This window comes from Coenobita brevimanus, chromosome 116, assembly GCF_032717465.1.
Source record: "Coenobita brevimanus isolate Jiangsu-jjx chromosome 116, ASM3271746v2, whole genome shotgun sequence".
Classification (NCBI taxonomy): Eukaryota; Metazoa; Arthropoda; class Malacostraca; order Decapoda; family Coenobitidae; genus Coenobita; species Coenobita brevimanus.
The window spans coordinates 24,494,391-24,519,231 of record NC_137069.1 but is presented as its reverse complement, the minus strand read 5'-3'; the positions used below and the strand labels follow the sequence as shown (position 1 = coordinate 24,519,231).

The following is a 24,841-nucleotide window of genomic DNA, read 5'->3' as shown; positions in this document are numbered from 1 at the left end:
TCTCTCTCTCTCTCTCCCCTTCGATTTTTTTTTACCTTCGCTCACTCTGGTTTGAAAAAAGGACATTACATTTCTTTTTTCTTTGTCTTCTTCAGGCTGTGATGGCGGGTCGGTGGCAATGGGCGGTCTTTTCTACCCTGCTGGTCACACTGGCACTGCTACTAACGCCGGGTAAGTAAAAAAAAGAAAAAAAAAGAAAAAAAGAATTCTTAGGTACCTGTGACTCTCTCTTTCTCTCTCTCTCTCTCTCTCTCTGTTACCTGCGTCCAAGAACCAGGTTAATGGGAGGAACGTTAGCTGGTCTTGTTTTTGTTCTGGATTTTGTTGTTGTTGTTGTTGTTATTGAAGAACTTTTGGAAATAACAGTCAGGTACTTAATAAGAACTATTTTCAGGGGGTATGCTTTGCTGGTCCTACCTTCACCCCACCCCCATCCCCTACCTCCTCCCACCCAATCCCAACCTCACCCCACCCCAACCCACCCCACCCCACCCTTCCCTACCCAACCCTACTCTACCCCACCCTACCCTACCCTACCCTACCTTAACCCACACCACCCTCCCCAACCCATCCTACCCCATCCCATCCAATCCTACCCCACCCCACCCAACCCCGACACTCTCATTCTTGCAGTAATGTCATGACGAAAACACTCTCACCTGTGTGGGGCTCGAACCCACCTCGGCACTGTAGTCCTAAAAGATGTGTGGCCGTCACGCAATTATGACTTTTTTCCTGACACACACACACACACACACACACACACACACACACACACACATCGATTTTTTTTTTTTTTTTACTTTCGCTCACTCTTTTGAGAAGAGGACATTGCATTTCTTTTTTCTTCGTCTTCTTCGGACAGGCTGTGATGGCTGGTCGGTGGCTGTGGGCGGCCCTTTCTACCCTGCTGGTCACACTGGCACTGCTGCTAACGCCGGGTAAGTAAAAAAAGCATAAAAAAGAAAAAAAGAACTAGGTTCCTGTGACTCTCTCTCTCTCTCTCTCTCTCTCTCTCTCAGCCAGTTTTCACAGCCATCAGTTTCTGAATTTTTTTTCACCCCCCTATATGGACCTTGTTACAAATTTCGAAATCTTAAAGGATGAGAAAACTACACATACTGCATTATTCAATAGTTTTCTTTCACAGCCTCATCAGCGTCAAAAAAGTTCATGGAGGCTCAAAAATATTCACATTGGTTAAACGGATTTTTATTATTTTTCTCTTTGGTTTCGGTGGCGTTATTTAATAATTTTCAACATTTTTTTTCTTTGTTTACCCATGCGATTTTCAGCATTTTCAGGACGGGTACTGTTTTCACTCGGTTTGTCTGTTTGTTTGTTTGTCATTGTGTCTGTCTATCCGTCTGTCTGTTAACATTTTAACGCGAAAACTATTGGTGCGATTGTGACTATGATTAAAGGGATGATGGGCTATGACCTTCTGATCACCTGATTAAATTTTGGCCCAAATTTGGCCAAACGCCATGTTGTAGGGCCAAAGAATGTAAAATGAATTTTAAAAAAATCGTTTTTTTCGCCATAACTCCTTTCAAATTCGTCACATCGACATAAAACCAAAACTTAAAGGTTCATCTTTCAAATCTGCATCCAATAACATGTCTCATTACATCAGGGGAGTCACCCCCCCCCTCCCCCAGTTAGCGGTAGTGGGGTCAGTGTCAGGTGGGTCGGGCCTAAAATTTCAAATGGGCATAATATCGTCAATTTTCACCCGATTTACTCCAAATCTGATATGTGACATCTTTGACTAGATATCCTGTTGTGTTTAAACGGCAGAGCTTAATTGACTGCCCGGGCCGGGTTTGCTATGCTTTGGCACCGCTTCTTGTTTATTTTAGAATTTATCAATCTGGATGTCAAGTATTCCAGATTTTTGTTTATTCAAGGAAGAAGGAGCCAAAGGCCCGCCCGAAAGATTCGTCCCTCATTAAAACAAAATAAATAAATAAATAAAATAAAAAATAACAGTAACCAAACAGCCAATTTAGTCCAGATTTTTTTAAATGGAAGAAGGAACCAAAGGCCACAAACTCGCAAGACTGTTCCCTCCAAGAAAATGAAAACAAAATAACCAGATAGACAAATTCAAGCTCCGTACGTATCGAGATGCCTGGACACACTGCGTTTAAAAGAATGGAGATCATAGGTGTGTGTGTGTGTGTGTGTGTGTGTGTGTGTGTGTGTGTGTGTGTGTGTGTGTGTGTGTGTGTGTGTGTGTGTGTGTGTGTGTGTGCGACAAGAAAAAAGTCATAATTACGTGACGGTCATCTTCTAGCCCTAGAGTACCGAGGTGGATTCGAGCCCCACACAGGTGAGGATGTTTTGATGTCTTGATGTTATTAGGAGAACGAAAGTGTCGGGGTGGGGTGGGCTGGGGTGGGGATGTGGTGGGATTGGGTGGGGTTGTTAAGAGTAGGGTAGGGTAGGGTAGGGAGGGGTAGCGTAGGGTGGGTTAGGGTGGGGTAGGGTGGTGTGGGTCTGGGGAGGTAGGGGGTGGGGGTGAAGTGGGTGTAGGACCAGGAAAGCATATCCCCTGAATATAGGTCTTGTTATTAAGTACTTGTGTGTTTTTTCCCAAAGTTCTCCAACAACAATAATAATAACAAAATCCAGAACAAAAGCAAGACCATCTCACGTTCCTCTCATTAACCTGGTTCTTAGACGCAGGTAAGACAGATAGACAGACAGATGTTTAAAGTAATTTGAAGACGTATTACAGGAAGAAACGAGAGAGAGAGAGAGAGAGAGAGAGAGAGAGAGAGAGAGAGAGAGAAAAGGGCGGGGGAAATGACGTTGTAGTCATCAATCATGCACCAGTCCGAGGTGTTCCGGGCACAGATTCGAATTCCAAAGAGTCTGAGAGTAATGGAGTAGGAGTAAAGATAGTTTCTCTCTCTCTCTCTCTCTCTTTCTCTGGGGCGCGGTAGCACAGTGGTAGCGCGGCTGAGCTTGTGATTGGGAGATGGCAAGTTCGAGCCTCGCCCGGACTACCGTTGCCGGGAGGGGTAGCGCCCTCCTGTATCCCAGCGGGGCTATATGGCCTTAGTTGCCTAGCTTGGAGAATTCATTTCTCCATTTCTCTCTCTCTCTCTCTCTCTCTCTCTCTCTCAGTTGCATGAAATTGTCTGGCTTTAGCTGGAATAGGTTACTAGAGCAGGCGCGACCAAGAGAGGACAAAGAGCCGTATTCTCTTCCATTCCTATCCCCTTTAGCTTCTTACGTCTTCTTAATGTCGACATACATGAATGACACACATGACTATGATAATGGAGCAGAATCAGAAATAATTCGGTAAGGAAGAGGTGTTAAGTAAGCTTCCTAACCACACCTGAATGCCGTCCTTGCTTTCTCCTATCCTTTCTTCATCATTACCTTCTATCTTCATTATTCCTTAACACTTTTTTACAAGTGAATTATTTTTCTGCATTGGTACATTTACTATCTTCATATTCCACAACACTTTTTTACAAATGACTTATCTTTTTTACATTAATAGCCTACATATATTACTATCTCCATATTCCTCAACTCTTTTTTACAACCGACTTAGTTTTTTACATTCATATAATTTCAATGTGACAGTCATTCATACTACCAAACCCCAAACTCAGGTGTATTGGCTGTTTATTTTCTTGTTTTGTCTAATAATATTTTTCTTGTCACATTGATCACGCTTGCTTCTAAAAATAGTTATTCTTTTTATGTCTGTTTTCTATCAATTGTTAGGATTATTTCATTTTTTAGCTCTCAGTCCTTCTGTTTTATTCTTATATTTTCCACCATATTCCAAAACACTTCACTGGTTTTAGAGGTGGCATCTCTCTCTCTCTCTCTCTCTCTCTCTCTCTCTCTCTCTCTCTCCCCCAAACATACGTACTGCACACTTTAATTTCATTGTTCAGCTGACGTAAACAGACCATTTTCCACGCCGGTAATCAGGTCTACTAATATCAAAGCGAGCAGACCAGAAAATGACGCCGACCAGAGCTAAAATGACGCCACCTCTCACCTCTGTATGTCCTACGTTCCCTGCCTTTCTGAGTTTTATGTGATTTTGCTGCATTTTTTCTCGTTTTTAGGTGTTTTTATACCACCAGACGAATTTATTATAACTAGAATATTATTTGATGATGCCCTGTGCTTTGCGACGCCACCTCTCACCTCCTGATGCCGTACGTTCCCTGTCTTTCTGAGTTTTATGTGATTTTCCTGCATTTTTTCTCGTTTTTATGCGTTTTGTGTTCCACCAGACGAATATCTTGTAATTTTTTTACTGTGTCCAGTGCATTAACGATGTCACCTCTCACCTCTGTTTGTTGTACGTTCGCAAGTGCTCTGATCTTGTTTGAATTAGCTACTTTTCCTTTCTTTCTTTCTTTTTGTTTTTGTGTGTGGATAAGAACGTGTGAAGACAGTAAGAGTTTAAAAATGCCGCCACTCCCCTCTATTTGTAATGCGTTTCCCGCTGCTCTGAGTTTATTTGAATTCGCTATGTTTGTTTCTGCAGTGTGTGTGTGTGTGTGTGTGTGTGTGTGTGTGTGTGTGTGTGTGTGTGTGTGTGTGTGTGTGTGTGTTCAAGCATTTTCGTGTGTTTTTGTATGAAGTATTCCCAGTGACGAATTAGGATACAACCTTGAACAATCGTAGCCGTGTCTCTCCCACCTATCATCAGTTCCCCTGCAGAAAGTCCGTGCCAGATCCATTTTCCCTACGGCTCAGAGGACATTAAGGACAAGGCGAGGATAATGAACGTGACCTTACATCGCCCTTCGACCTTATATGCCCTTGTTTTGACTCCTCTGACCTTAACGATGGCCTCTCAACCAAGTCTCCCTCATCCTAGCCAGCAGAGGAAAGTGAGAAGCAGAGGTGAAATATTAGGCGAATTTTATCTCTATGGGCAGAGCATTATACCAAGCCTCTCTCAGCTTAGCAATATTAGCCAGCAGAGGAAAGTGAGAAAGGGAGGAGGTGAAATATTAGGGGACCGTTTTTGGTCCACGTTTGTACCTTGGATGTGGTCTCTCTCTCTCTCTCTCTCTCTCTCTCTCTCTCTCTCTCTCTCTCTCTCTCTCTCTCTCTCTCTCTCTCTCTCTCTCTCTCTCTCTCTCTCTCTCTCTCTCTCATTTCTTATAACCCAGATTAAGAGAAAGTAGACCCACTTTCATTTCTCCCTCTCTCTCGACACACACATCACGTCACATAATCAAGCAGCCAAATATACTCAGTGACTTAATTATTTGCCTTCTTGCTTGTGACCCCGCGTTGCAAAGAACTGAAGCGGATAATTGACATTTGCAACTCATTACTAATCTGCATTTTGCCTCAGCACACGCACACAGAGACAAGCGAGCACACACAGACGTACAAACTGACGCAGACGCACACGTACACACACACACGCACACACAAACACACACACACACACACACACACACACACACACACACACACACACACACACAGTACTGAGGTCCCTTTAAACATGCACACACAAAGCTTACAAGCAGTATTACCTGCCTTTTACACACACACACGCGCACGCGCGCGCACACACACACACACACACACACACACACACACACACACACACACACACACACACACACATTCACACAACCGTACGAAGCTCCTTTAAGACTCAGCACAATTACTTCGAAAATCGTCTTTTAGTAGCAAGAGAAAATGAACGTCATCATCATCATTATCATCATCATTATCACCATCATCATCGTTATCATCATCATCATCAATGTCATCATCATCACCATCAATGTCATCATCATCATCATCATCATCATCATCATCATCATCATCATCACCATCAATGTCATCATCATCATCATCATCACCAGGCTGAGACTAATGCAGAACAAAGGCCTCTCCCATATTATTTTTCCTCTCAGCCTGTTCCATCCAGTCCCAGCGAATCATCGAATTATATATAGGTTTCGGTAGTTCTTTCTTTATTACATGGATCTTACTGTCTAACAGCAGTAAGAATTAGCAACCAAGGAGACGCGCCACCGTGTTTAAGTTGCTAAATTATTCAGAAGAAATTAGAATATTCTTACCCCTTCGTATAATCCCCTAATCCTGGCAATTGTAGTACCTGTAATTCCAGGCTTATCTGAACGTGAACCCGGTGGACTGCAGGCTTAAGTTCCCCTCCTCTTGCAGTCCACCATCCTCCTTTCGGTGGGCATGGAGAGGGGGAGGGGAGGTATGTTTTTATAACCAAGCAGCAGAGCCAACTACTGTGTACTCGTTTTACTCTAACGTGGCCTAAAATTGCCATCTCTCCATCTTGAATTCCATATTGTAACAACATATTAACACAAGATTATGATGCTAGTCAAGAAAATTGTTTTGTGGAAAGGATGTAAATTCGTATTATTGTCCTTTCCAACCCATTAACCTTCGTGAAATAAGCTGCGATAGAACGAAAGTCTGGGCCAGGTTAGTATGAAAGAAATGTAGACATATTTGTGCCACCGCAAGAAGGCTCCCACTCCAGCACCAGACACGCCATGCAGTAAATCAAGGTGTTTATTATTTTGTACTTTTAAATCCTTTTATTCTAAATTGTTCTAATCTTCGCTTTTAATCCCCAAATTCTAAGGAGAAATAAACCCGTGCAACCTGGGCGTGTGTTGCAGAGCCTTGCGTGTGTTGCAGAAGGCGGAATCTCCTTTTCTGTCAGGCGCTTAATTCCTCCCTTTGTCCTTTGCAACGAGGTAAAGGACCCGGCTTTCACGACCAGCAGTTTACATTTACACTGAGCCTTGTGCTTGTCTGGGCAAAGGGTGAGACTGCTGTTTAGGCGAAGGCAATTTTTATATTGTGTGAGGTGGGGATGGGGGATAGGGAGGAGGATGTGGAAGTGGAGGGCTAGGGGTGGGGGTTAGGGTAGGAGTGGGGGTGGGGATGGGAGTGGGGAGAGTGGGTGTGGGTGAGAGATGGGGGAATATGTGTGTGTGGGGGGATGGGGGAGTGTGTGGGGGGGATGGGAGTGTGTGTGTGTGTGTGTGTGTGTGTGTGTGTGTGTAACCTGTGGCAGTGTGAGAAGAAGCAGTGTAAGATATTGGGGTTTATTGTGTCGTCCAAATATAGCAAACATGTTAGCCTTTCCCCACCCTGACCCGACAAAGCGTAACATTGGCTCGTGTGTGTGTGTGTGTGTGTGTGTGTGTGTGTGTGTGTGTGTGTGTGTGTGTGTGTTAAAAATATGTAGGTCTGAAATTAAGGTCATGACGAAACACCAACTTTCAGCTTCCCTTGTAACCTTGATCTTTGACCTATCCTGCTCAGACCTATCTTAGTTTTTCATGAACCATCCCAGAAGCGTTCCACAAAATTTGGTTAAAATCGGGGGAAAAAAAATATTGTTCTTAGCATGGCCAGAACTATTCTTACAGGGTCGGAACTGTTCTCACGGTGGAAGTGAGAATAGTTCAGGCCATGAGATAACAAACACTTTATATACAATCGGAACCAAAATTGGTGGAGGTGTTGCTGGCAAGCCCTTGACGACATTTGCTATTTTTCAAACCAATAAGCAAAATATCTAGGTTACAATGCAAAGTCAATTTTTAGGTTGCCCTGTAACCCTGGTGTTTCTCTGATCAATCTCATATCTAGAGAAATTTATCGTGTACAGTTAATAAACAGTTACACCGATTTTGGTTAGTGTTTGTGAAAAACTCTGCGTTTCAGCAAGGCCGAAACTTTTATCAAAAGACTGGAACTATTTTCATGGCGGCCATGAGAATAATTCCGGTTTTGATTTTATGAATGATATCCATCCGATTTTAACCAAATTTGGCTCAGATGGTAAAGGGTAACCCCTGACGAAACCCACACATTTTCAGCTCAGTATTACAGAAATCAAGATCACAATACGATTTTCCTTGTTTTTCCTACAGGTGAAGCTCTGGAGTACATTTTCTTATCCATTACCTGTTTGCATGTGTTATCTTCATGTTTTATGTCGCCTTATTTTCCTATTTTCCGATGTAATTTTCTTATTTTCTCTACGCTGTTACTCGTCCTTAAGCAATAATGTAGTTCACATTAGTCGTATCAGTTTTAGTGTCATATTATCGATTTTCCTGCCACATTTCCCCATTTTCCTATCCGATTTTTCGTATTTTCCTCACACAAGACTAAACGTAGTGTGTGTCTTAATAAGATACTGCACTCACTTTGATGCAAAACTTCATATCATTCGTTTCTGTTTTAGTTTCGTGTTATAATTTTTCCTGCGTTATTTTCTTTCCTATTAATTTTTCTTGTTTTACTCACGCAGGGCTAAGACTGGAATGTTTCTTATACAGCTGCTCGCCTCCAAACAAGTTCCCACCACCACCACCACCACCACATTATTCCTGATGTTCTACCCAATTTTCCCACCTTATTTTCCTCATTTTCTTCACACAGGACTTAGATTGGAGTATTTCTTATATTTCAAATCGTCTTCAAGCAGCAGCTCATCATCATCATCATCTCCACATTTTACCTGATGTCTTACCTAATTTTCTTACTACATTTTCCTCATTACTTTCCTCGAATCATCATCATCATCATCCTCACCACATTTTTCCTGATTTCCTACCCAATTTTCTTACCATATTTTCCTGATTTCCTGCCAAATTTTCTTACCACATTTTCCTGATTTCCTACCCAAATTTCCTACCTGATTTTCCTCAATTTCTTCCCCCTCAGGCTTCAGCGTGGAGTGTTTCTTTTGCAGCAGCTTGCCCCAGATATAATCGTCATCACATTTTTCCTGATTTCCTACTGAGTTTCCCTACCCAATTTTCCTCATTTTCCTGCCTCTCCAGGCCTCAGCGTGGAATGTTTCCTCTGTAGCTACTCTCCACAAATCACCATCATCATCATCATCATCATCATAATCACATTTTTCTGATTTCTTACTCAATTTTCCTACCCAATTTTCCTACCTGTTTTTCCTCATTTTCCTGCCCCTCCAGGCCTCAGCGTGGAGTGTTTCCTCTGCAGCTACTCTTCCCAAATCATCATCATCATCACATTTTTCCTGATTTCCTACTCAGTTTCCCTACCCAATTTTCCCAGCTGATTATCCTCATTTTCCTGCCCCTCCAGGCCTCAGCGTGGAGTGTTTCCTCTGCAGCTTCTCCTCCCAAATTACCATCATCATCATCATCATCATCACATATTTCCTGATTTCCTTCTCAGTTTTCCTACCCAGTTTTCCTACCTTATTTTTCCTCCTTTTCCTCCCCGTCCAGGCCTCAGCGTGGAGTGTTTCCTCTGCAGCTACTCTCCTCGAAGCAACAGCTCGAGGATAGACGGCTGCATGGACGCCAACTTCACTGAGGAGCAGATCGAGTCCGGATCCTGCGACTTGGGCTGTGAATCGGTGACCGTCTACGATATTAATGGTGAGAGTGGAAGCTAGCTCTAATTTCTCACACACTGGATTCTCTCTCTCTCTCTCATTACCACACGATGCATCATATCCATTCACTACCCTCATTCTGTTTACATCATCTCACCAAAAAAGAAACATCCTTAAACTTTTTTTCCTTTCTCATGTTTTCTTTCTCTCTTTTTTTTTCTGCATTTCTGAGTTATGAGTTTAATTAACCACTCTCGCTTCAGGTTTATAGGTCACTGAAAACCTTTAAAAATGCGTGAACGACCGGTGGACTTTAATTTTCTTTTGTTATATGCCGCTCGAAAAACGGCAGAGTGGTATAGATTTAATTACTGGTACTGTATTTTTTTATTTTAGGGCAAGGGTTGGTTATTGAAGACGATGTGATAAAGGTAATAATAATGATACTAGTACGTATAGTAATAATAATAATAATAATAATAATAATAATAATAATAATAATAATCTATCTATCTATTGCCAGAAAATTAATCCAGTAAGGGGTGGCCACAAACAAATCTCCTCCATGTCGCCCTATCCCCCGCCATTTCACTGCCATGCTCCCAGCTCACACCCCTCTTTTTCATATTCCTCTCCACTCCATCCTTCCATCTCATTTTTGGCCTCCCTCCTGCCCCTCCCTCCCTTCCCCCTCCACCTCACTCACACACTCTCCTCGTTAGACTCTCACTCTCCATCCTCTCCATATGGCCAAACCACCTAAATGTGTTTCTCCTAACGCTTCCTGTCACATCCACATCCACACTACAACGATGCTTCACTTCCTCGTTTGTCAGTCTGTCTCTCCATGTGACTACACATGCTCCTCTCAAATAACTCATTTCCACTGCTCTCACTCTTGACTTCTGTCTCTCCAACATGGTCCAAGCTTCACTTCCATACATTAGAGTTGGTATCACAATACTGTCATATATTAACTTTTTAACTTCCATGCTCACTTCCCTGTTTCTTATCACTGCTTTCAAGGAACCAGCAACCTTTCTTCCTTGTTGTACCCTTTCCATCACTTCACCCTCTAAATTTCCATCCTTACTCATCACATTACCCAAGTACGTAAACACACTCACATTTTCCATTTCCTTCTCATCTAACCTCACTGTACATTCACTGACTTCACTTCTCTCGCAGACCATAACTTTACTCTTCCCTACATTCACCTTTAGATTCTGTTTCTTACATACTCTCCCAAATTCACCCACCAAGCCTTGCAGCTCCCCTTGGTCTTCACTTAACAACACAGTATCATCTGCAAACAACAGTACAGGGAGTTTCCAAACACTGCCCTCTCTCATTAGGCTACTCCAACATCCGCTTCCCAACCTTGTATCTCTTTTATAACCCCATCCATATACAGATTGAAAAACCATGGGGACATGACACATCCCTGTTTCAGTCCAACTTTCAAATAGAAAAAATCACTCTGTTCACTATCCATACGCACTGCAACCTTAGCACCCTTATACATACTCTTCACGGTATTCAGCTACTTCCCATCTTTTCCATATATTCTTAATACTTTCCACAATCCGTGACTATCCACCCTGTCATATGCATTCTCAAAGTCCATGAAGGCTGCATACAACTTCTTTCCCTTCTCTAGAAACATTTCCACTATAGATCTAAGAACGAATATCTGATCTACACAGCCTCTTCCCGTCCTAAAATCTCCCTGTTCTTCTCCAATTAATACCTTTGTTATTTCCCTAACTCTGTTAATAAGTATCCTACCATATATTTTTCCCATTACACTAAGAAGACAAATGCCCCTGTGATTATCACATACTTCTTTTTCCCCTTTTCCTTTGTACAGGGAAGTAATTATACCTGACTTCCAATCCTCCGGGACTCTACCCTCCTCCCAGGCCAATCTGCATATCTTCCACATCCATTCTACTACTATCTCTCCACCATGTTTCAGGATTTCACCACACACTCCATCAATTCCTGAGGCTTCCCTATTTTAACTTTCTTTATTGCTTCCACAACTTCCATCCTACTGATTTCTTCCTCTCTTCTTACATCTCTGTGTTTCCCAGCCATTCCCCAGCCACTTATACTCGCATTACTTTCATTCTCTATGTTCAACAATTCGTTAAAGTGTTCTCTCCATCTACTCACTTTTTCTCCCTTTTCCACTAGTAATCTACCATTTTTATCTTTCCCCAGCTAACTTCTTTGGCACCCTGTCTAGCTCTCTTTACCTCTTTCAAGAACATTTTCTTACATTCCCTCCACTTTACTCTGAAATTCCTTCCGAATTCCTCATCGACTTTCTTCTTACTCTCTCTTATTAATCTTTTCACCTCTGTCTTCCTCTCTACATACAACTCTCTCTTCCGTCTCTCAACTTCTTCCACACCCCTGTTTCTCATCCACTCACTACATGCTTTCTTCTTTTGTGCAAAGCCTGTCTCACCACTTCATTCTGTCATGCTGTTCCCTGCATCCTCTTCCGTCTTCTCTTCACCCCACACACCACCTCACACGCTGCACAGATTTCTTTTGTGAATATCCTGCACACACCTTCCACTTCCCCCATCAGATTCAATCCATATTTACCCAATCGCTCCTCGACTTCTCTCTTATATTCTGCCTTTTTCTCATCCTCTTGTAACCTTTCCACCTTCCTTGCATACACTCTTCCTCCTGTCCTTCCCTTCTTCTACTTCTCCATTTCGTTTGAACACTGATTCTGACCACTACTTGGTGGTGGTCAGAAAGTCCGCTCCTCCAACCTCTATATACTCCAGCATCCATTATACACCTTCTCATCCTGTCATCCACACACACATAATCAGTCATAATAATGGTAATACTGCTACAGTACTACCAACACTGCTGTTGCTTCTTCTACTACTATTACTACTACTACTACTACTAGTACTATTACTACTACTACTACCACTGCTACTACTACTACTGCTGCTGCTGCTGTTTCTGCTACTACTACTACCACTACTAGCACTACTATTATTATTACTATTACTGCTACTACTGCTACTACTACTACTACTGCTACTACTACTACTACTGCTACTACTACTACTACTATTATTACTACTACTACTACTACTTACTACTGCTGCTACTACTACTACCTGTTATACTACTACTACTACTACTACTACTACTAATAATAATAATAATAATAATAATAATGATAGGAATGATGATGATGATGATGGTTATGATGAAGAAGAAGGAGAAGAATGATGATGATGATGATGATGATGAAGAAAAAGAAGAATAAGAAGCATAATACCCCAACAAAAACCTTTCATAAATCATAAACGAGTAAAGGTAACAAATTCATCTTTATTATACCTCTTAGATAAAGTATTTAAGCTTTCCAAATTCGTCTCTTACTACAGTCATTAGAGATTTTAACGTACTCGGCTTGAATAAGGTTTTTCGTTGTTCATTTTTGTTAAGGAGAGAGAATAAATTTTGGCGTGGTAAGAGAGGAATGGAGAGGATTATAATTAAGGATCACATAGAGAGATAAAGGTGTCACATGGAGAGATAAAGGTGTCACATGGAGAGCTAATGGTGTTACATGGAGAGCTGATGGTCTCACATGGAGAGACAAAGGTGTTACATGGGGAGATAAAGGTCTCACATGGAGAGATAAAGGCCTCACATATGGAGAGATGATGGTCTCACATGGAGAGATAAAAGTGTCATATGGAGAGATGATGGTCTCACGTGGAAAGATAAAGGTGTCACATGGAGAGACAAAGGTGTCACATATAAAGATAAAAGGGAGCTTCCTGGATAAGGGAATAGAGGAAAGTAGAGGATATAATCAGTACAGTCCAAAAGCATAAATGGATGTGGGCAGGTCACGCCCTTTGTAAAAGAGATAACAGATGAACAACCAGGTAACTGAGTGGCAGCCCAGAGATGGAGTGAGAGGAAGAGGCAGACTGAGAACGAGATGAAGAGATGGAGTGAGAGGAAATGGCAGACAGGGAACAAGATGGAGAGATGGAGTGAGAGGAAGAGGCAGACAGAGAACAGGATGGAGAGATGGAGTGAGAGGAAGAGGCAGACAGAGAACAAGATGGAGAAATGAGATGCGGAGATTTGCTGGGACTGGATGGAACAGGCTGACAGTAAATAGGTCAGAGTGGAGAAAAGTGAGAGGCTTTCGTCCTGTTTAGAATGATGATGATGATGATGATGATGATACTGATGATAATAACGAAGCCGATGACGATGATCATGACGATGATGATAGTGGTGGTGATAGTAATGATGATGATGATGATGATGATGGTGGTGGTGGTGATCATGGGGATGGTGATGATGATGATGATGATGATGATGATGGTTGTGATGACGATGACGATGATGATGACGATGATGATGGTGATGGTGGTGATGTTAATGGTGATGATGATAATGACGATGATGATGATGATGGTGGTAATGGTAATGATGGTGACGATGATAATGATTATAATGATGATTATGATGATGAAGATGATGATGATGATGGTGATGGTGAAGTTGGTCAGTGTGGAAGGGAAATACGTAAGTAGTTCTATATGTAAGTACTGAGAATGAAGCACAGCCTGGAGTGGATATGTTAATAAGCTTAGGTATAACATCCGTAAGTAGTTCTATATGTAAGTACTGAGAATGAAGCACAGCCTAGAGTGGATATGTTAATAAGCTTAAGTAGACTGGCAATTATTGTTGGTTGGTCTCAAAGTGGGTTAGTGTATTAGGGTAAGTAGGCCCTCTGGTAAGTAGACAGACATGCCTTGGAGTAAGCCAGTGAGTATATTGGTATAAGTAGGCCACTGTGTAAGTAAATTAGTGTGTGGCGGTAAGTAAGCCTGGGTGTATGTTAGCATATCACAATGTAAGTAAGTAGGTTAGGTTATCAGTGTGGGTAGGTTAGTATATCAGAGTAAGTAGGTTAGTATATCAGTGTATGTAGGTAAGTATATCAGTAAGTAGGTTTCTATATCAGAGTATGCTACCGTAGTATATCGGAGTATGTAAGTAGGTTCAGAGTAAGTATACCTCCAAGTAAGTAAACAAACAAGTGTGGGCGTAAGTAGGTTAGTATATCAGAGTAAGTATGTAGGTTAGTATATCAGAGTAAGTGCGTTAGTATATCAGCGTAAGTAGGCAGTGTTTAGCGTGGGTTGTATCACGTTGAGCATATTAGGGTAATGGGTTGGAGTCCGCTGGGAAGGCTAGGCATACATACATACATACATACATACATGTGCACCGTGGACTGTTAATACTGGATACAAGGGGGATACAAATATGATACATAGATGATACATGTGTGATACAGGACATACACATACATACATACGTACATACATATACTTGGCTAGACCAGATGAATACAAGAAATGTGGCGAGGATACGTACATGATACATGTACAGTATAATACATGTCACACACATGACTTTGTGTGTGTGTGTGTGTGTGTGTGTGTGTGTGTGTGTGTGTGTGTGTGTGTGTGTGTGTGTGTGTGTGTGTGTGTGTAGAAGAATAAACTTTCAAAAGTATTTGGGAAAATTTAGGAAAACAGTAAAAGTTAACTACAACTTCTTCAACAGTGCAGTGTCAACATATTGGAAAGTTTTACCTTGACCTACCTTGACCTACCTTGACCTGCCTTGTTCTACCTTGACCTACCTTGACCTACCTTGACCTGCCTTGACCTGCATTGATCTACCTTGTCCTACCTTGACCTTCCTTGACCTTTGACCTCAAAAATTGACCACTTATGGCCTCACTTGCACCAGGACGTGTTCACTTGACCAGGAAGTTTTATGCAAAATGCAGTGAATTTTTGACAGTTTCAGGGACAGTTTTATCATGAATTGAGAGAGAGAGAGAGAGAGAGAGAGAGAGAGAGAGAGAGAGAGAGAGAGAGAGAGAGAGAGAGTGAAATATAGAGTAAAGAGTAGACCGAGGATGAGATGGAGTGGAGAGGTATATGATAGAGGGGATGTGTGAGTTGAGGGGAGGGCAGCGTAATGGCAGAGGACAGGGCGGCATGGAGGCGATTTGTTTGTGGCCACCCTTTACGGGATTATGGCGTTTGGCTATAGACAGAATATATAGATAATGCAAATCCGACGAATTTCTAAAGAACATTTTTGTAAGTAGCTCTAAAGGAAACTTCTATGAAGTAATTGTAATAAAAAGAGATAAAGAAAAGATAAAGAGATAAATTAAATATATAAATGAAATACTGACAACAAAGTAATAATAACGTTAGTTCAGCAAATAAATTACTGACCAAACCTTCAGTGATTTTCTCCCTTTGATTATTCAGGCAAAGTGTTGTTCATGCAGATTGGCAGCACATTACCTGTGCATGCTGAGTCGCTCTCTCTCTCTCTCTCTCTCTCTCTCTCTCTCTCTCTCTCTTCAATTTACTGATATGTGAATATGAGACTGTGAGATTAATGTTGAGAGAGTAGCTAGCTCTCTCTTCCTATTTCCGTCTCCATTTTCTCCTCTCTCTCTCTCTCTCTCTCTCTCTCTCTCTCTCTCTCTCTCTCTCTCTCTTGTAATATTAAGCCCGGACCACCTAAAAGGAATACAATCGTCTGTGTGGTCCACAGAACTTATTTAAGCTGCTTTGGCGATTTTTAACACCTTTTCCTTACCGATTTATTCCATGCATGGCACTCATGATTCTCTGCTGCAATCCATATTAAAACGATGTAAAAAAAACATGCCAGGAAATATTAAAAGCGCAATATGCAAAATAAATCTCTAAGGAAGAGGTGCTAGGAAGCCTCCCTATAATCTACCCCTCTCCTTTCTTCCCCCAAGGGGAGATCGAGAGCTTCCACCGAAACTGCGCCACCAACGACACCATCATGACCAACACGTGCGAGACCTACACCACCCGGGTCCTCATCCGCCGGGTCTGCTCCTGTGACTTCTCCTACTGCAACTCAGCCTCTAGTCTACGGTGGACGGGGCTACTAGTGGCGGTGTCTCTAGTGGCGGTCCTCTGTCTGGGGTCTACCTAGTCCCCCTGATGTTAACTTCTCCATTTTCCTTTTCATTATCTCGTTTTTTTTTTTTTTTAAGCTGTGACTATCCTTTTTCTTTCCCTCCTTCTTCATGTGTTTTCCTGTTTCTCTTTTCCGTTTTTTTTTTTTCCTTCTTGGTCTTTTTCCTCCCTAGAGGTAGTTCCATCTGGGATATACACGAGTCACTCCCTAATGTAACTTCCTCACTTGTATTTTAGCCTCTCGTTTTCTCTAAGCCTTCCCTGTTTCTATCTCTTTTTCTTTACGACTTCTTTCTTTCTTTCTTCCCCTGGCATCTCTCTCTCTCTCTCTCTCTCTCTCTCTCTCTCTCTCTCTGTATTAGAGAACTTAATCTTTCCAAAACCCTTCTGAAAAAGACTGCCCGCCCAAGTATTTGGGAACTAGAAGTACAGACAGGAATTGGGAAGGAAAATAGAGAAAAAAATAAAGAAAGGAATTGGGAAGGAAAATAAACAGAAACTGGCAAGGAAAAATAAAGAACGGAACAAGGAAAAATAGATACACTGGGAGGGAAAAATAGAGAGAAAAAGAGAGGAATTGGGAAGGAATAATAAAGGGAGGAACTGGGAAGCTTTACAATTGCAACTATGGAAGAGAGAGAAAGAGAGAGAGAGAGAGTTAGTGAAGTGAGCCAAGAAGAGACGATATTTGAGATGAGCCAAGTTAGCCTTGTGAGAAGAGATTTGAGATGAGTGAAGAATGCCTTACAACTGAAAAAATGTATCAGAGAGAAGTGAGCCGAGGTGAGAAGAGATCTGAGATGAGCTGAGAAAAGTGAGATCGTCTGTTGGTTAGAATTCAAGGACAACGCAAAAATCTGGAAAATCTGGATATTTGGAAGCATTACAACTACTGGAGCTGTGAAGTAGAGAGCAGAAGTGAGCTGCAGTGAGACGAGATGTAAGCTGAGAAAAGTGGGATCGTTTGTGAACTAAAATTATAGAAGAATGTCAAACTGTGGAAAGATGAAGACCAGATTATTGGATAAAAAAGGTGAAATGAACTGAATTGAAAGGAGAATGGAGATATGCTGAGGAAAGTTAAGTTAGACGAGCTTAGTAATTAGAGCATAGAAGGAACTGACATACTGGAATGTTAGAAAACGTGAGAGTTAACCAGTGAGTTAGCTGAGTGAAGAAATTGATATAAGATAGCCTGTGAAAAAGAGAGAAAAAAAGGAGCATTGAAATCTAAAGTCTTGGAACCATAGATGAAGTTTCAGTTGAAATAAATTGAGTAAGTAATGTTCAATATAATTGAAAAATCCGAAAGAATACGAAATTGAATATCTAAAAGCCGATGAGTGAATTAATGCGAGATGTATCCTATTTTAGAGTGAAAAAGAATATACCATAAAATTTGGAAATATGAGAGCTTATGAGTAAAATGATAAATATGCGGAGTCTGAAAACTAAAAAAAAAAAAGAAAAAACGAAAGAAATTGGAACTAGGCAAATCAGTGTGTGAATTTAAATGTATTACTGAGTAAGAAGAAAAGAACAATATCAAATCAGGAAGCTCTGTACGGTAATGGCTGGAAACACTGAGCATAGAGTGAGCTGAGATGAAATAAAGCTTGGCGTGAGATGAGTAAAATGAGATGAGAGAGCTAATTGATGTGAGAAATGCTTGTGAGTTTGAAAGGAAAATCTGAAAATACAGAGGCACAGAGAGTGAGTGATGAAGTTAGCTGGGATGAGTAAGGTAAAGTGAGTAGTTGAAAATGAATGAAGATGAGTGAAGTAACATGAAATTCCAGGTTTGAAAGAATAGTAAGTAATACGAAGAGACTGAGGCAAGAGATGGGAAGTTTAGGACGAAAACGGTGAAGTGAGGGGAAGTTTAAAGATGAGTGAATAAAGGGAGAGAAGGTAGGGAAGTGGAAAGAAGTTCTGAGATGAAGTGTCTATAGGCTGAATGAGGTGAAATGAAGTGTACAGAAGTGAGGTGACGGGAGACTGGGCATGAGATGTAGTGACAGGAAGCTAAGGGAAGTGATATGAAGTAAGTAAAAAAATATAAAGTGAAATAAAGTGTAATAAAGTGAGGTGAGGGGAGGAAAGGCTTGAGGCGAGGTGTATAAAGTGAAAGGATGTTAGGGAAGCGAAATTGTATTAGCAATTCCCCCCCCCAAAAAAAAAAAAAAGTGAGGGAAGAGACATGACAGGAGTGAAGTGAGATTGATACCCCTTCACCCCGATGGTCTGTATATTCTTGCTGTCTCCAGAGTGTTTTATTCAACTCTTCTATACTCCTTTCCCCCTAACCTGACTTTAAAAATTGCCGTCCTTCCATCTTGAATCCTGAGATGTGGATTAGAATACCACTAGAATATGATGCTATTCACGAAGAAGAGCTATAGAAAGGATGCAGAGCCGTAGTACCGTCCTAGTCTCTAAAATATCTTGCTAGCCACGAAGAAGCGCAATGGAAAGGATACAGGTCCGTAACACTATTTTCCTACCACCTAGTCACGTGAAGTAAATTAAAAACATATACCTGAGGTGAATTAAGAAGTTGAATACAGTATATTGTTACTTTCACTATTTCTGAAAAACTGCAATAAATTTCCTCCTTGGCTCAAAACCGTCTGAAGGTAGCGAGAGAGAGAGAGAGAGAGAGAGAGAGAGAGAGAGAGAGAGAGAGAGAGAGAGAGAGAGAGAGAATTCGGGCGTCCATTGAGAACTGGAGGACGATTATTTTTTCATTTCAGTCTTGCCATTTCCTGACACTTTTATACATCCTTACCCTTTTTTCCACCGTAGGGGTAAGGTATAGTAAATAAACCCCTTCAGTACGAGAGGCCTTTTTTCCAGAACTGAAAAAATCGTCTGGAGGCAGCAAGAAAGAAAAAAACTACTTTGTAATGAGAGGTAAAAAAAAAAAAAATCTCTGAGTAGCAGGTTATAGATGGATGGACAGGGACCTAAGATTCGTAACTGTAGGATGATAAGCTTGGAAATATTCAGTTACTCGTTCTCTTTGTAGTTCCTGTATAACGAGTCTTAGTTATGGCAGGAAATTTATTGCACGTCTGTGAATGCATGTAACGAATTCAGATGTTTGACAGGAAAATATCTGGGCTAGAAAAAAGAAAAGAAAAAAAAAAAGGAAAAAGGAAAGAATTATAGTGTGTTGGGCTGCTCTCCAGAATTATTAGGTAGGGTTACTTGACTTGGACTTTACTGAATGTCTTTTTCAGTATTTCTGGCACATGTGGAGTGTATTCACCTTTTTACGGCTGCTTACATGATCAGTATTGAAGTTAGGTGTTGAATCGTTGCCACTGATGATTGTTTGAAATCTGGGTCATTCTGATTTAATGGGGTAGTTAGAGGGGTGAGTAATTTGACAAGACCATCTACTACAGAGTGTCACTTCAGCACCAAAAAAAAAAAAAAAAAAAAAAATCAAGATAACAGCACCACTTGGAAACACCACTGTGATATCTGATTGTGTTGGGGAAGCTAACAACCATTTCTCTTTGACTGGGATAGTCAGAGGGATAAGTATTTCGACAACACCATTAATGCAGACAGTCACTTCAGCACCACAGCTAAGAAAAAAAAGTGTCATTCTTCAAGACAACATCACTTTGAAACAAGTTTCAAAGCAACATTGTAGTTTGAAATACAACAGTTCGAATCAACACCATGCTTCGAAGCACCACACTTCAAAACAGCACCACGCTCTAAACCAACACATAATTTCAATGCAACACCACACTTTAAAGCAATGTCACACTTCAAAGTAACGCCATACTTCGAAACAACACCTCATTTCAAAGCTGATATGTAAGCCAGTCTTTTGCTTCATGAGTTTGAGTGCCATAAGGGGTTGTTAGAGGCCCAGGTTCGTGTCCTTTCACCGTTACGAGAGTGAGGTAGATATTTCCTTTTATACTGTTCCATTTACTAGTGGGTTACGATGATGATGAAATATTTTCCCATTTATTAGAGGGTTAGGTTGATGATGTTCATGATGATATATTGTCCCATTTATTTGTGGGTTAGGATGTTGATGATGATGTTCATGATGATATATTGTCCCATTTATTTGTGGGTGAGGATGCTGATGATGATTATGACTGTTGTTAAGAGTGGTTTTTATCTCTTGAGGTTGCTTTACAGAATGCCTTTTAAAGTACTGTGTTCAGTCAGAAGAAGGACGTATTGCTGGAAGATAGATGATCAAAGTATCGACAAAAGACAACTCGTAATCTGATACTCCACACAAACTGAACCACTACTCATTCTTGAGCATATTATTCCGGCGACTTAAATATTTTGGCATGTCCACATGATTCACGTATGCTTTTTTTTTTTTTAATGCGAGGAAGAAGGAACCAAAGGCCATGAGCCCGCAGTAACAGTTCCCTCCAAGAGAAAAACAAAATACAATTTTGACGGGGGGGGGGAGGGAGCATCCTTTGAAACACTATAAGCTGAAACAGCACTTCAAATCAACGTAATGCATCATATCATCATAAGGTTTTAAAACAATGTGCTTCAAAATAACAGCATGCTTTGAATCAGCACCAAGCCTCACAACAACACCTGACTTTGCAACAATGTAATGCTTTAAAACACTCCAATACACGATGCTTCAGAACACCGTAACTTCAAAAAAACTGTATGTCGTAAGCCATTAAAACCATGTAATTTTAAAACAACACCCAGTAATGCTGTATAATGCTTCAGTACATCATTCTGCTTCGAAATTACATCAGATAAGCCATTCAGAACAATGTAACTTTAAAACAACATACCCAGTTATGCTTTGGAACATCACTGCTTTGAAATTGCATCAGGTAAGCCATGAAAACAACATAACTTCAAGACAACACAACCAGTACTGTTTCAGAACATCACTTCGCTTCGAAACTGCGTCAGGTAAGCCATCAAAACAATATAACGTTAAAACAACACACCAAGTAGTGCTTCAAAAATTCTGTGCTTCAAAACTATACCAGGTAAGCCCTGAACAACACAACTTCAAAACAAGCCCGGTAGTCCTAAAAAATTGTGTTTGGAAACTATATATTGTAAGTTAGCCTCTTTATTTTTATTTATTTTTTTTATTTTTTTCGCCCACTCACCGTTTTGGCACATCACTCCTCATGTGGGAAGCCGTCCACTTAACTCATTCAGTACTACAACGTACTTTATTCTTGCTGACAACAGACGATTTTGTTCAGCTTGGGATGGGACCTCTAGTATAATGAGAGGGGTTAAAGTTAGTTGTACTCATTTTACTCTAACCTGGCTTAAATTTGCCAACTTCCTATCTCGTTTGTTGAGTCTTAACACCAGCACTGGAGTAGGATGATAGTCATGGAGAAATGCTACGGGGATTACAGTATGTAGAGTTGTATTATTGTTTATGTCTAACTGATCTACAGTATATGTGAAAATTACAAGAAAATCTGGGCCAGGTTAATGTGAAAGAGGTATAGCTGTGAACGACATTGCTCCTAACACCTAACCCATCAACCCCTCCTTCATTAGAGACCAAGCTGAAGGAAATCGTCTGACAGCAGGAGTAAAATTCATATGTCCTGGTACTGAAGGGTTGAATTTTACTTTCCAGCACAAAGAACCTCACAGCGGATGCCCGGCTTAAGGTTATCCCCTTCACCCCGAGAACGTCTTTTATTCTTGCTACCCTACACTTTTTTTTTTTTTTTCTTTTAGGAGAGATGTCAGGTCATATAGGCAATATTTAACCCCTGCAGTTCGAGTGACTGCTAATGAAGGCCGTATGGCAGATCAAAAATCATCGGTGCACACTTGGCGCGAAACAATTTGACAACACAGACGATAACTGCAGGAAAATGCTGTATGATTATTTACCACGCTGATACACCTTCGTTCACAAGGTTGACACACAGCACCTGTGCAGATTTCGAGCCATTATAACTATACGCATAATCAGATGATAATGGATTAATTTTCTTGAGAATTCACAACCTATATTGATCTTTTTTTTTAAATTCATCGTATTCTTCGTGTGATTTTTTTTTTTCATTACATACGCCCTTTGTTAAATAATGGACTTTTAATGGGCACTCATAATCCCCACAGCTCCTGGTAATTTTGATAATCGCCTGACTATTGAGAATAAAATATGAAAGATGACGCAATAGTCAAGGGGTTGGGGCAGTGGTTCTTAGTCTGGGGGGTATAATAATAAACATAAGTTTTATTTGTTATTTTGGCTCGACTGAAGAGAATATGTGGTATGTATGTCCCTTCTATCAAAATTAATATCTTCTGATTACATTTCTAAGTCAAACAGCTTTATTGTTCATTACTCTTTGTGGGGATCTGGGCGAGAGGGGAATAAAACTGAAGGAGCCACTAGGAATCTGATAAATGTCCAGTGAGGGTAATAGTAGTAATAGTAATGACAGTAAAGATAGTAGTAAAAGTAGTAATAATAGTAGTCATACTATTAGGAACATTAATAGGGGAAGTAAATCTGTGAATTACAGGGGTGTGGGTTAGTGCTCAGCTAGTCATGCCATAGGTTATAATATTTTGTAGGGGAAAGCTGTGTTGTCCCAGACCCTGTGTGTGTGTGTGTGTGTGTGTGTGTGTGTGTGTGATAGAAAGAGATGATGTTAATGGAATGAGACGATGTTAATAGGATGATGTTAAGAGGAAGAGATGATGTTACCGGGTATGGAAGAGATAAAGTTTTTCTTAGTGATATTTAATCGCCTGGGGGTAACAAGACTATCATAGGGAAATGCGTCATCGCCGTGAAGAGATTAATGGTAAAGGCCGTGTTCTAAGTGGTTTTGGTCACTTAACACGTTTTCCATAGCGATTTATTCTAAGCATTACCCCTGAATATCGTCCTCTATAATATTGCCTCAAACTAAGTCGATATTAAAGAAATATTTAAAAAGAGATAACTAAAGAGATATTATGAGAGAGTTAATGAGATATTTAAAGAGATTGTAAAAGAGAATGCCAAGGTATAACAGACATAATAAATCTCTAAGGAAATTGTGCTGTGACGTCTCATGCGCTACCTAGACTGCGGCCCATTATGTTCTGCTGCGCGAGCCTCTTAAATGCGACAGCGTAAGGTTGCATCCGCAACAGATGCTTGCGGGTGCGGGCGGCAGTTTGGCGTCACTGTTACCCATATATCGATATAATTTGAAGGATTGTTATCTCTTAGACATGTTGATTTGAAAGCCATCGTATTTGTACAGGTATTAATTTTCTTAGAGAGACTTTCCTTGGAGTTTTTTGCTTATCTTCCTGGTATGAAAAAAAAAAATGAATAGTTTTGCTTACACATAAAAAAAAGAATTGAGTTTTTCGCTCATTTTCCCAGCATTAAAGAAAACAGTCGAGTTTTTCGCTCATCCTCCTGTTTTAAAAAGAAATTAGAGTTTTTTGCTACTCTTACTGTGAAAAAAGGGAAAATCTGAGGAATATTTTTTCCCCTAATCCTTCCATTATAAAAAAAAGGAAAATCGAAACTGTCTCTAGGAAAGTGAATAAGCGTAATCCATATAAGGGCTAGCCTCAATGGACGCGGGAGGGTGCGGGTGAGAATGTATAGGATTACAGTGATAAAGATTTCCCGCCTGCACCCGCCCTCGCCCGACCACACCCACCTGCACCAGCAAACTTGTGGTGTGGACGCGGATTGCAGTGCTTAATGGGGAGATTTTTAGAACAGTACAGATTTGGATTTCATTTTTATTTATTTTTTTATTTATTCTTTCTGGTGCTTGAGAGGGACGCCTTCACGTGGTGGCCTCGCTAAAACAGGGTGGTGGAGCTGCTCCATCATACAAACATCCCTCAATTCTTTTTCTGTCTTTCTGAGACTTGGATAGTTGACTGCAGAGTAACAAACTTCAGCCTGCAGTCCACCGGGTACACGTTCAGATGAGCATGGGGTTTACTACTACTTCTACTACTACTACTACTACTACTACTACTACTACTACCACCACCACCACCACCACCACCACCGCCACCAGCCCATTACTACTACTACTACCACCACAACCACCCCCACTACTACTGCTACTACTACCACCACCACCACCACAACTACTACTATTACCACAATCACCACCACCACCACCACTACTGCTACTACTACTATAACTACTGCTGCTACTACCACCACTACTTTCACCTCCACTACAAGTTTTAAGACACAGTTAATCTAACCTAACTAAACCTGTCTGGATACTGAGACAAAAACAGCGTCCTTCGTGCCAGACAAATGTAAACACGACACAAATATTCAAAAGGGCAGTAAGAATTCATTTTTGAGAAGTTTATTGAATGATAA

At 40.9% G+C, this 24,841-nt stretch overlaps 1 protein-coding gene across 1 annotated transcript; it reads left to right on the top strand.

The window, feature by feature from the left end:
- The first annotated feature begins 871 nt into the window (after positions 1–871).
- Positions 872–16,489, top strand: LOC145418688 (uncharacterized). Its single transcript, XM_080287028.1, has 3 exons — positions 872–941; positions 9,297–9,449; positions 16,287–16,489. The coding sequence occupies exons 1-3, from the start codon at positions 872–874 to the stop codon at positions 16,487–16,489; spliced, it is 426 nt and encodes a 141-aa protein (XP_080143154.1).
- The last annotated feature ends 8,352 nt before the right edge of the window (positions 16,490–24,841 follow it).

Coding starts and splice junctions, on each gene's coding strand:
- LOC145418688 (XM_080287028.1), top strand. CDS start 872: ATGGCTGGTCGGTGGCTGTGGGCGGCCCTTTCTACCCTGCTGGTCACA. Junction 942..9,296: donor GGCACTGCTGCTAACGCCGG/GTAAGTAAAAAA, acceptor CTCCCCGTCCAG/GCCTCAGCGTGGAGTGTTTC. Junction 9,450..16,286: donor GACCGTCTACGATATTAATG/GTGAGAGTGGAA, acceptor TCTTCCCCCAAG/GGGAGATCGAGAGCTTCCAC.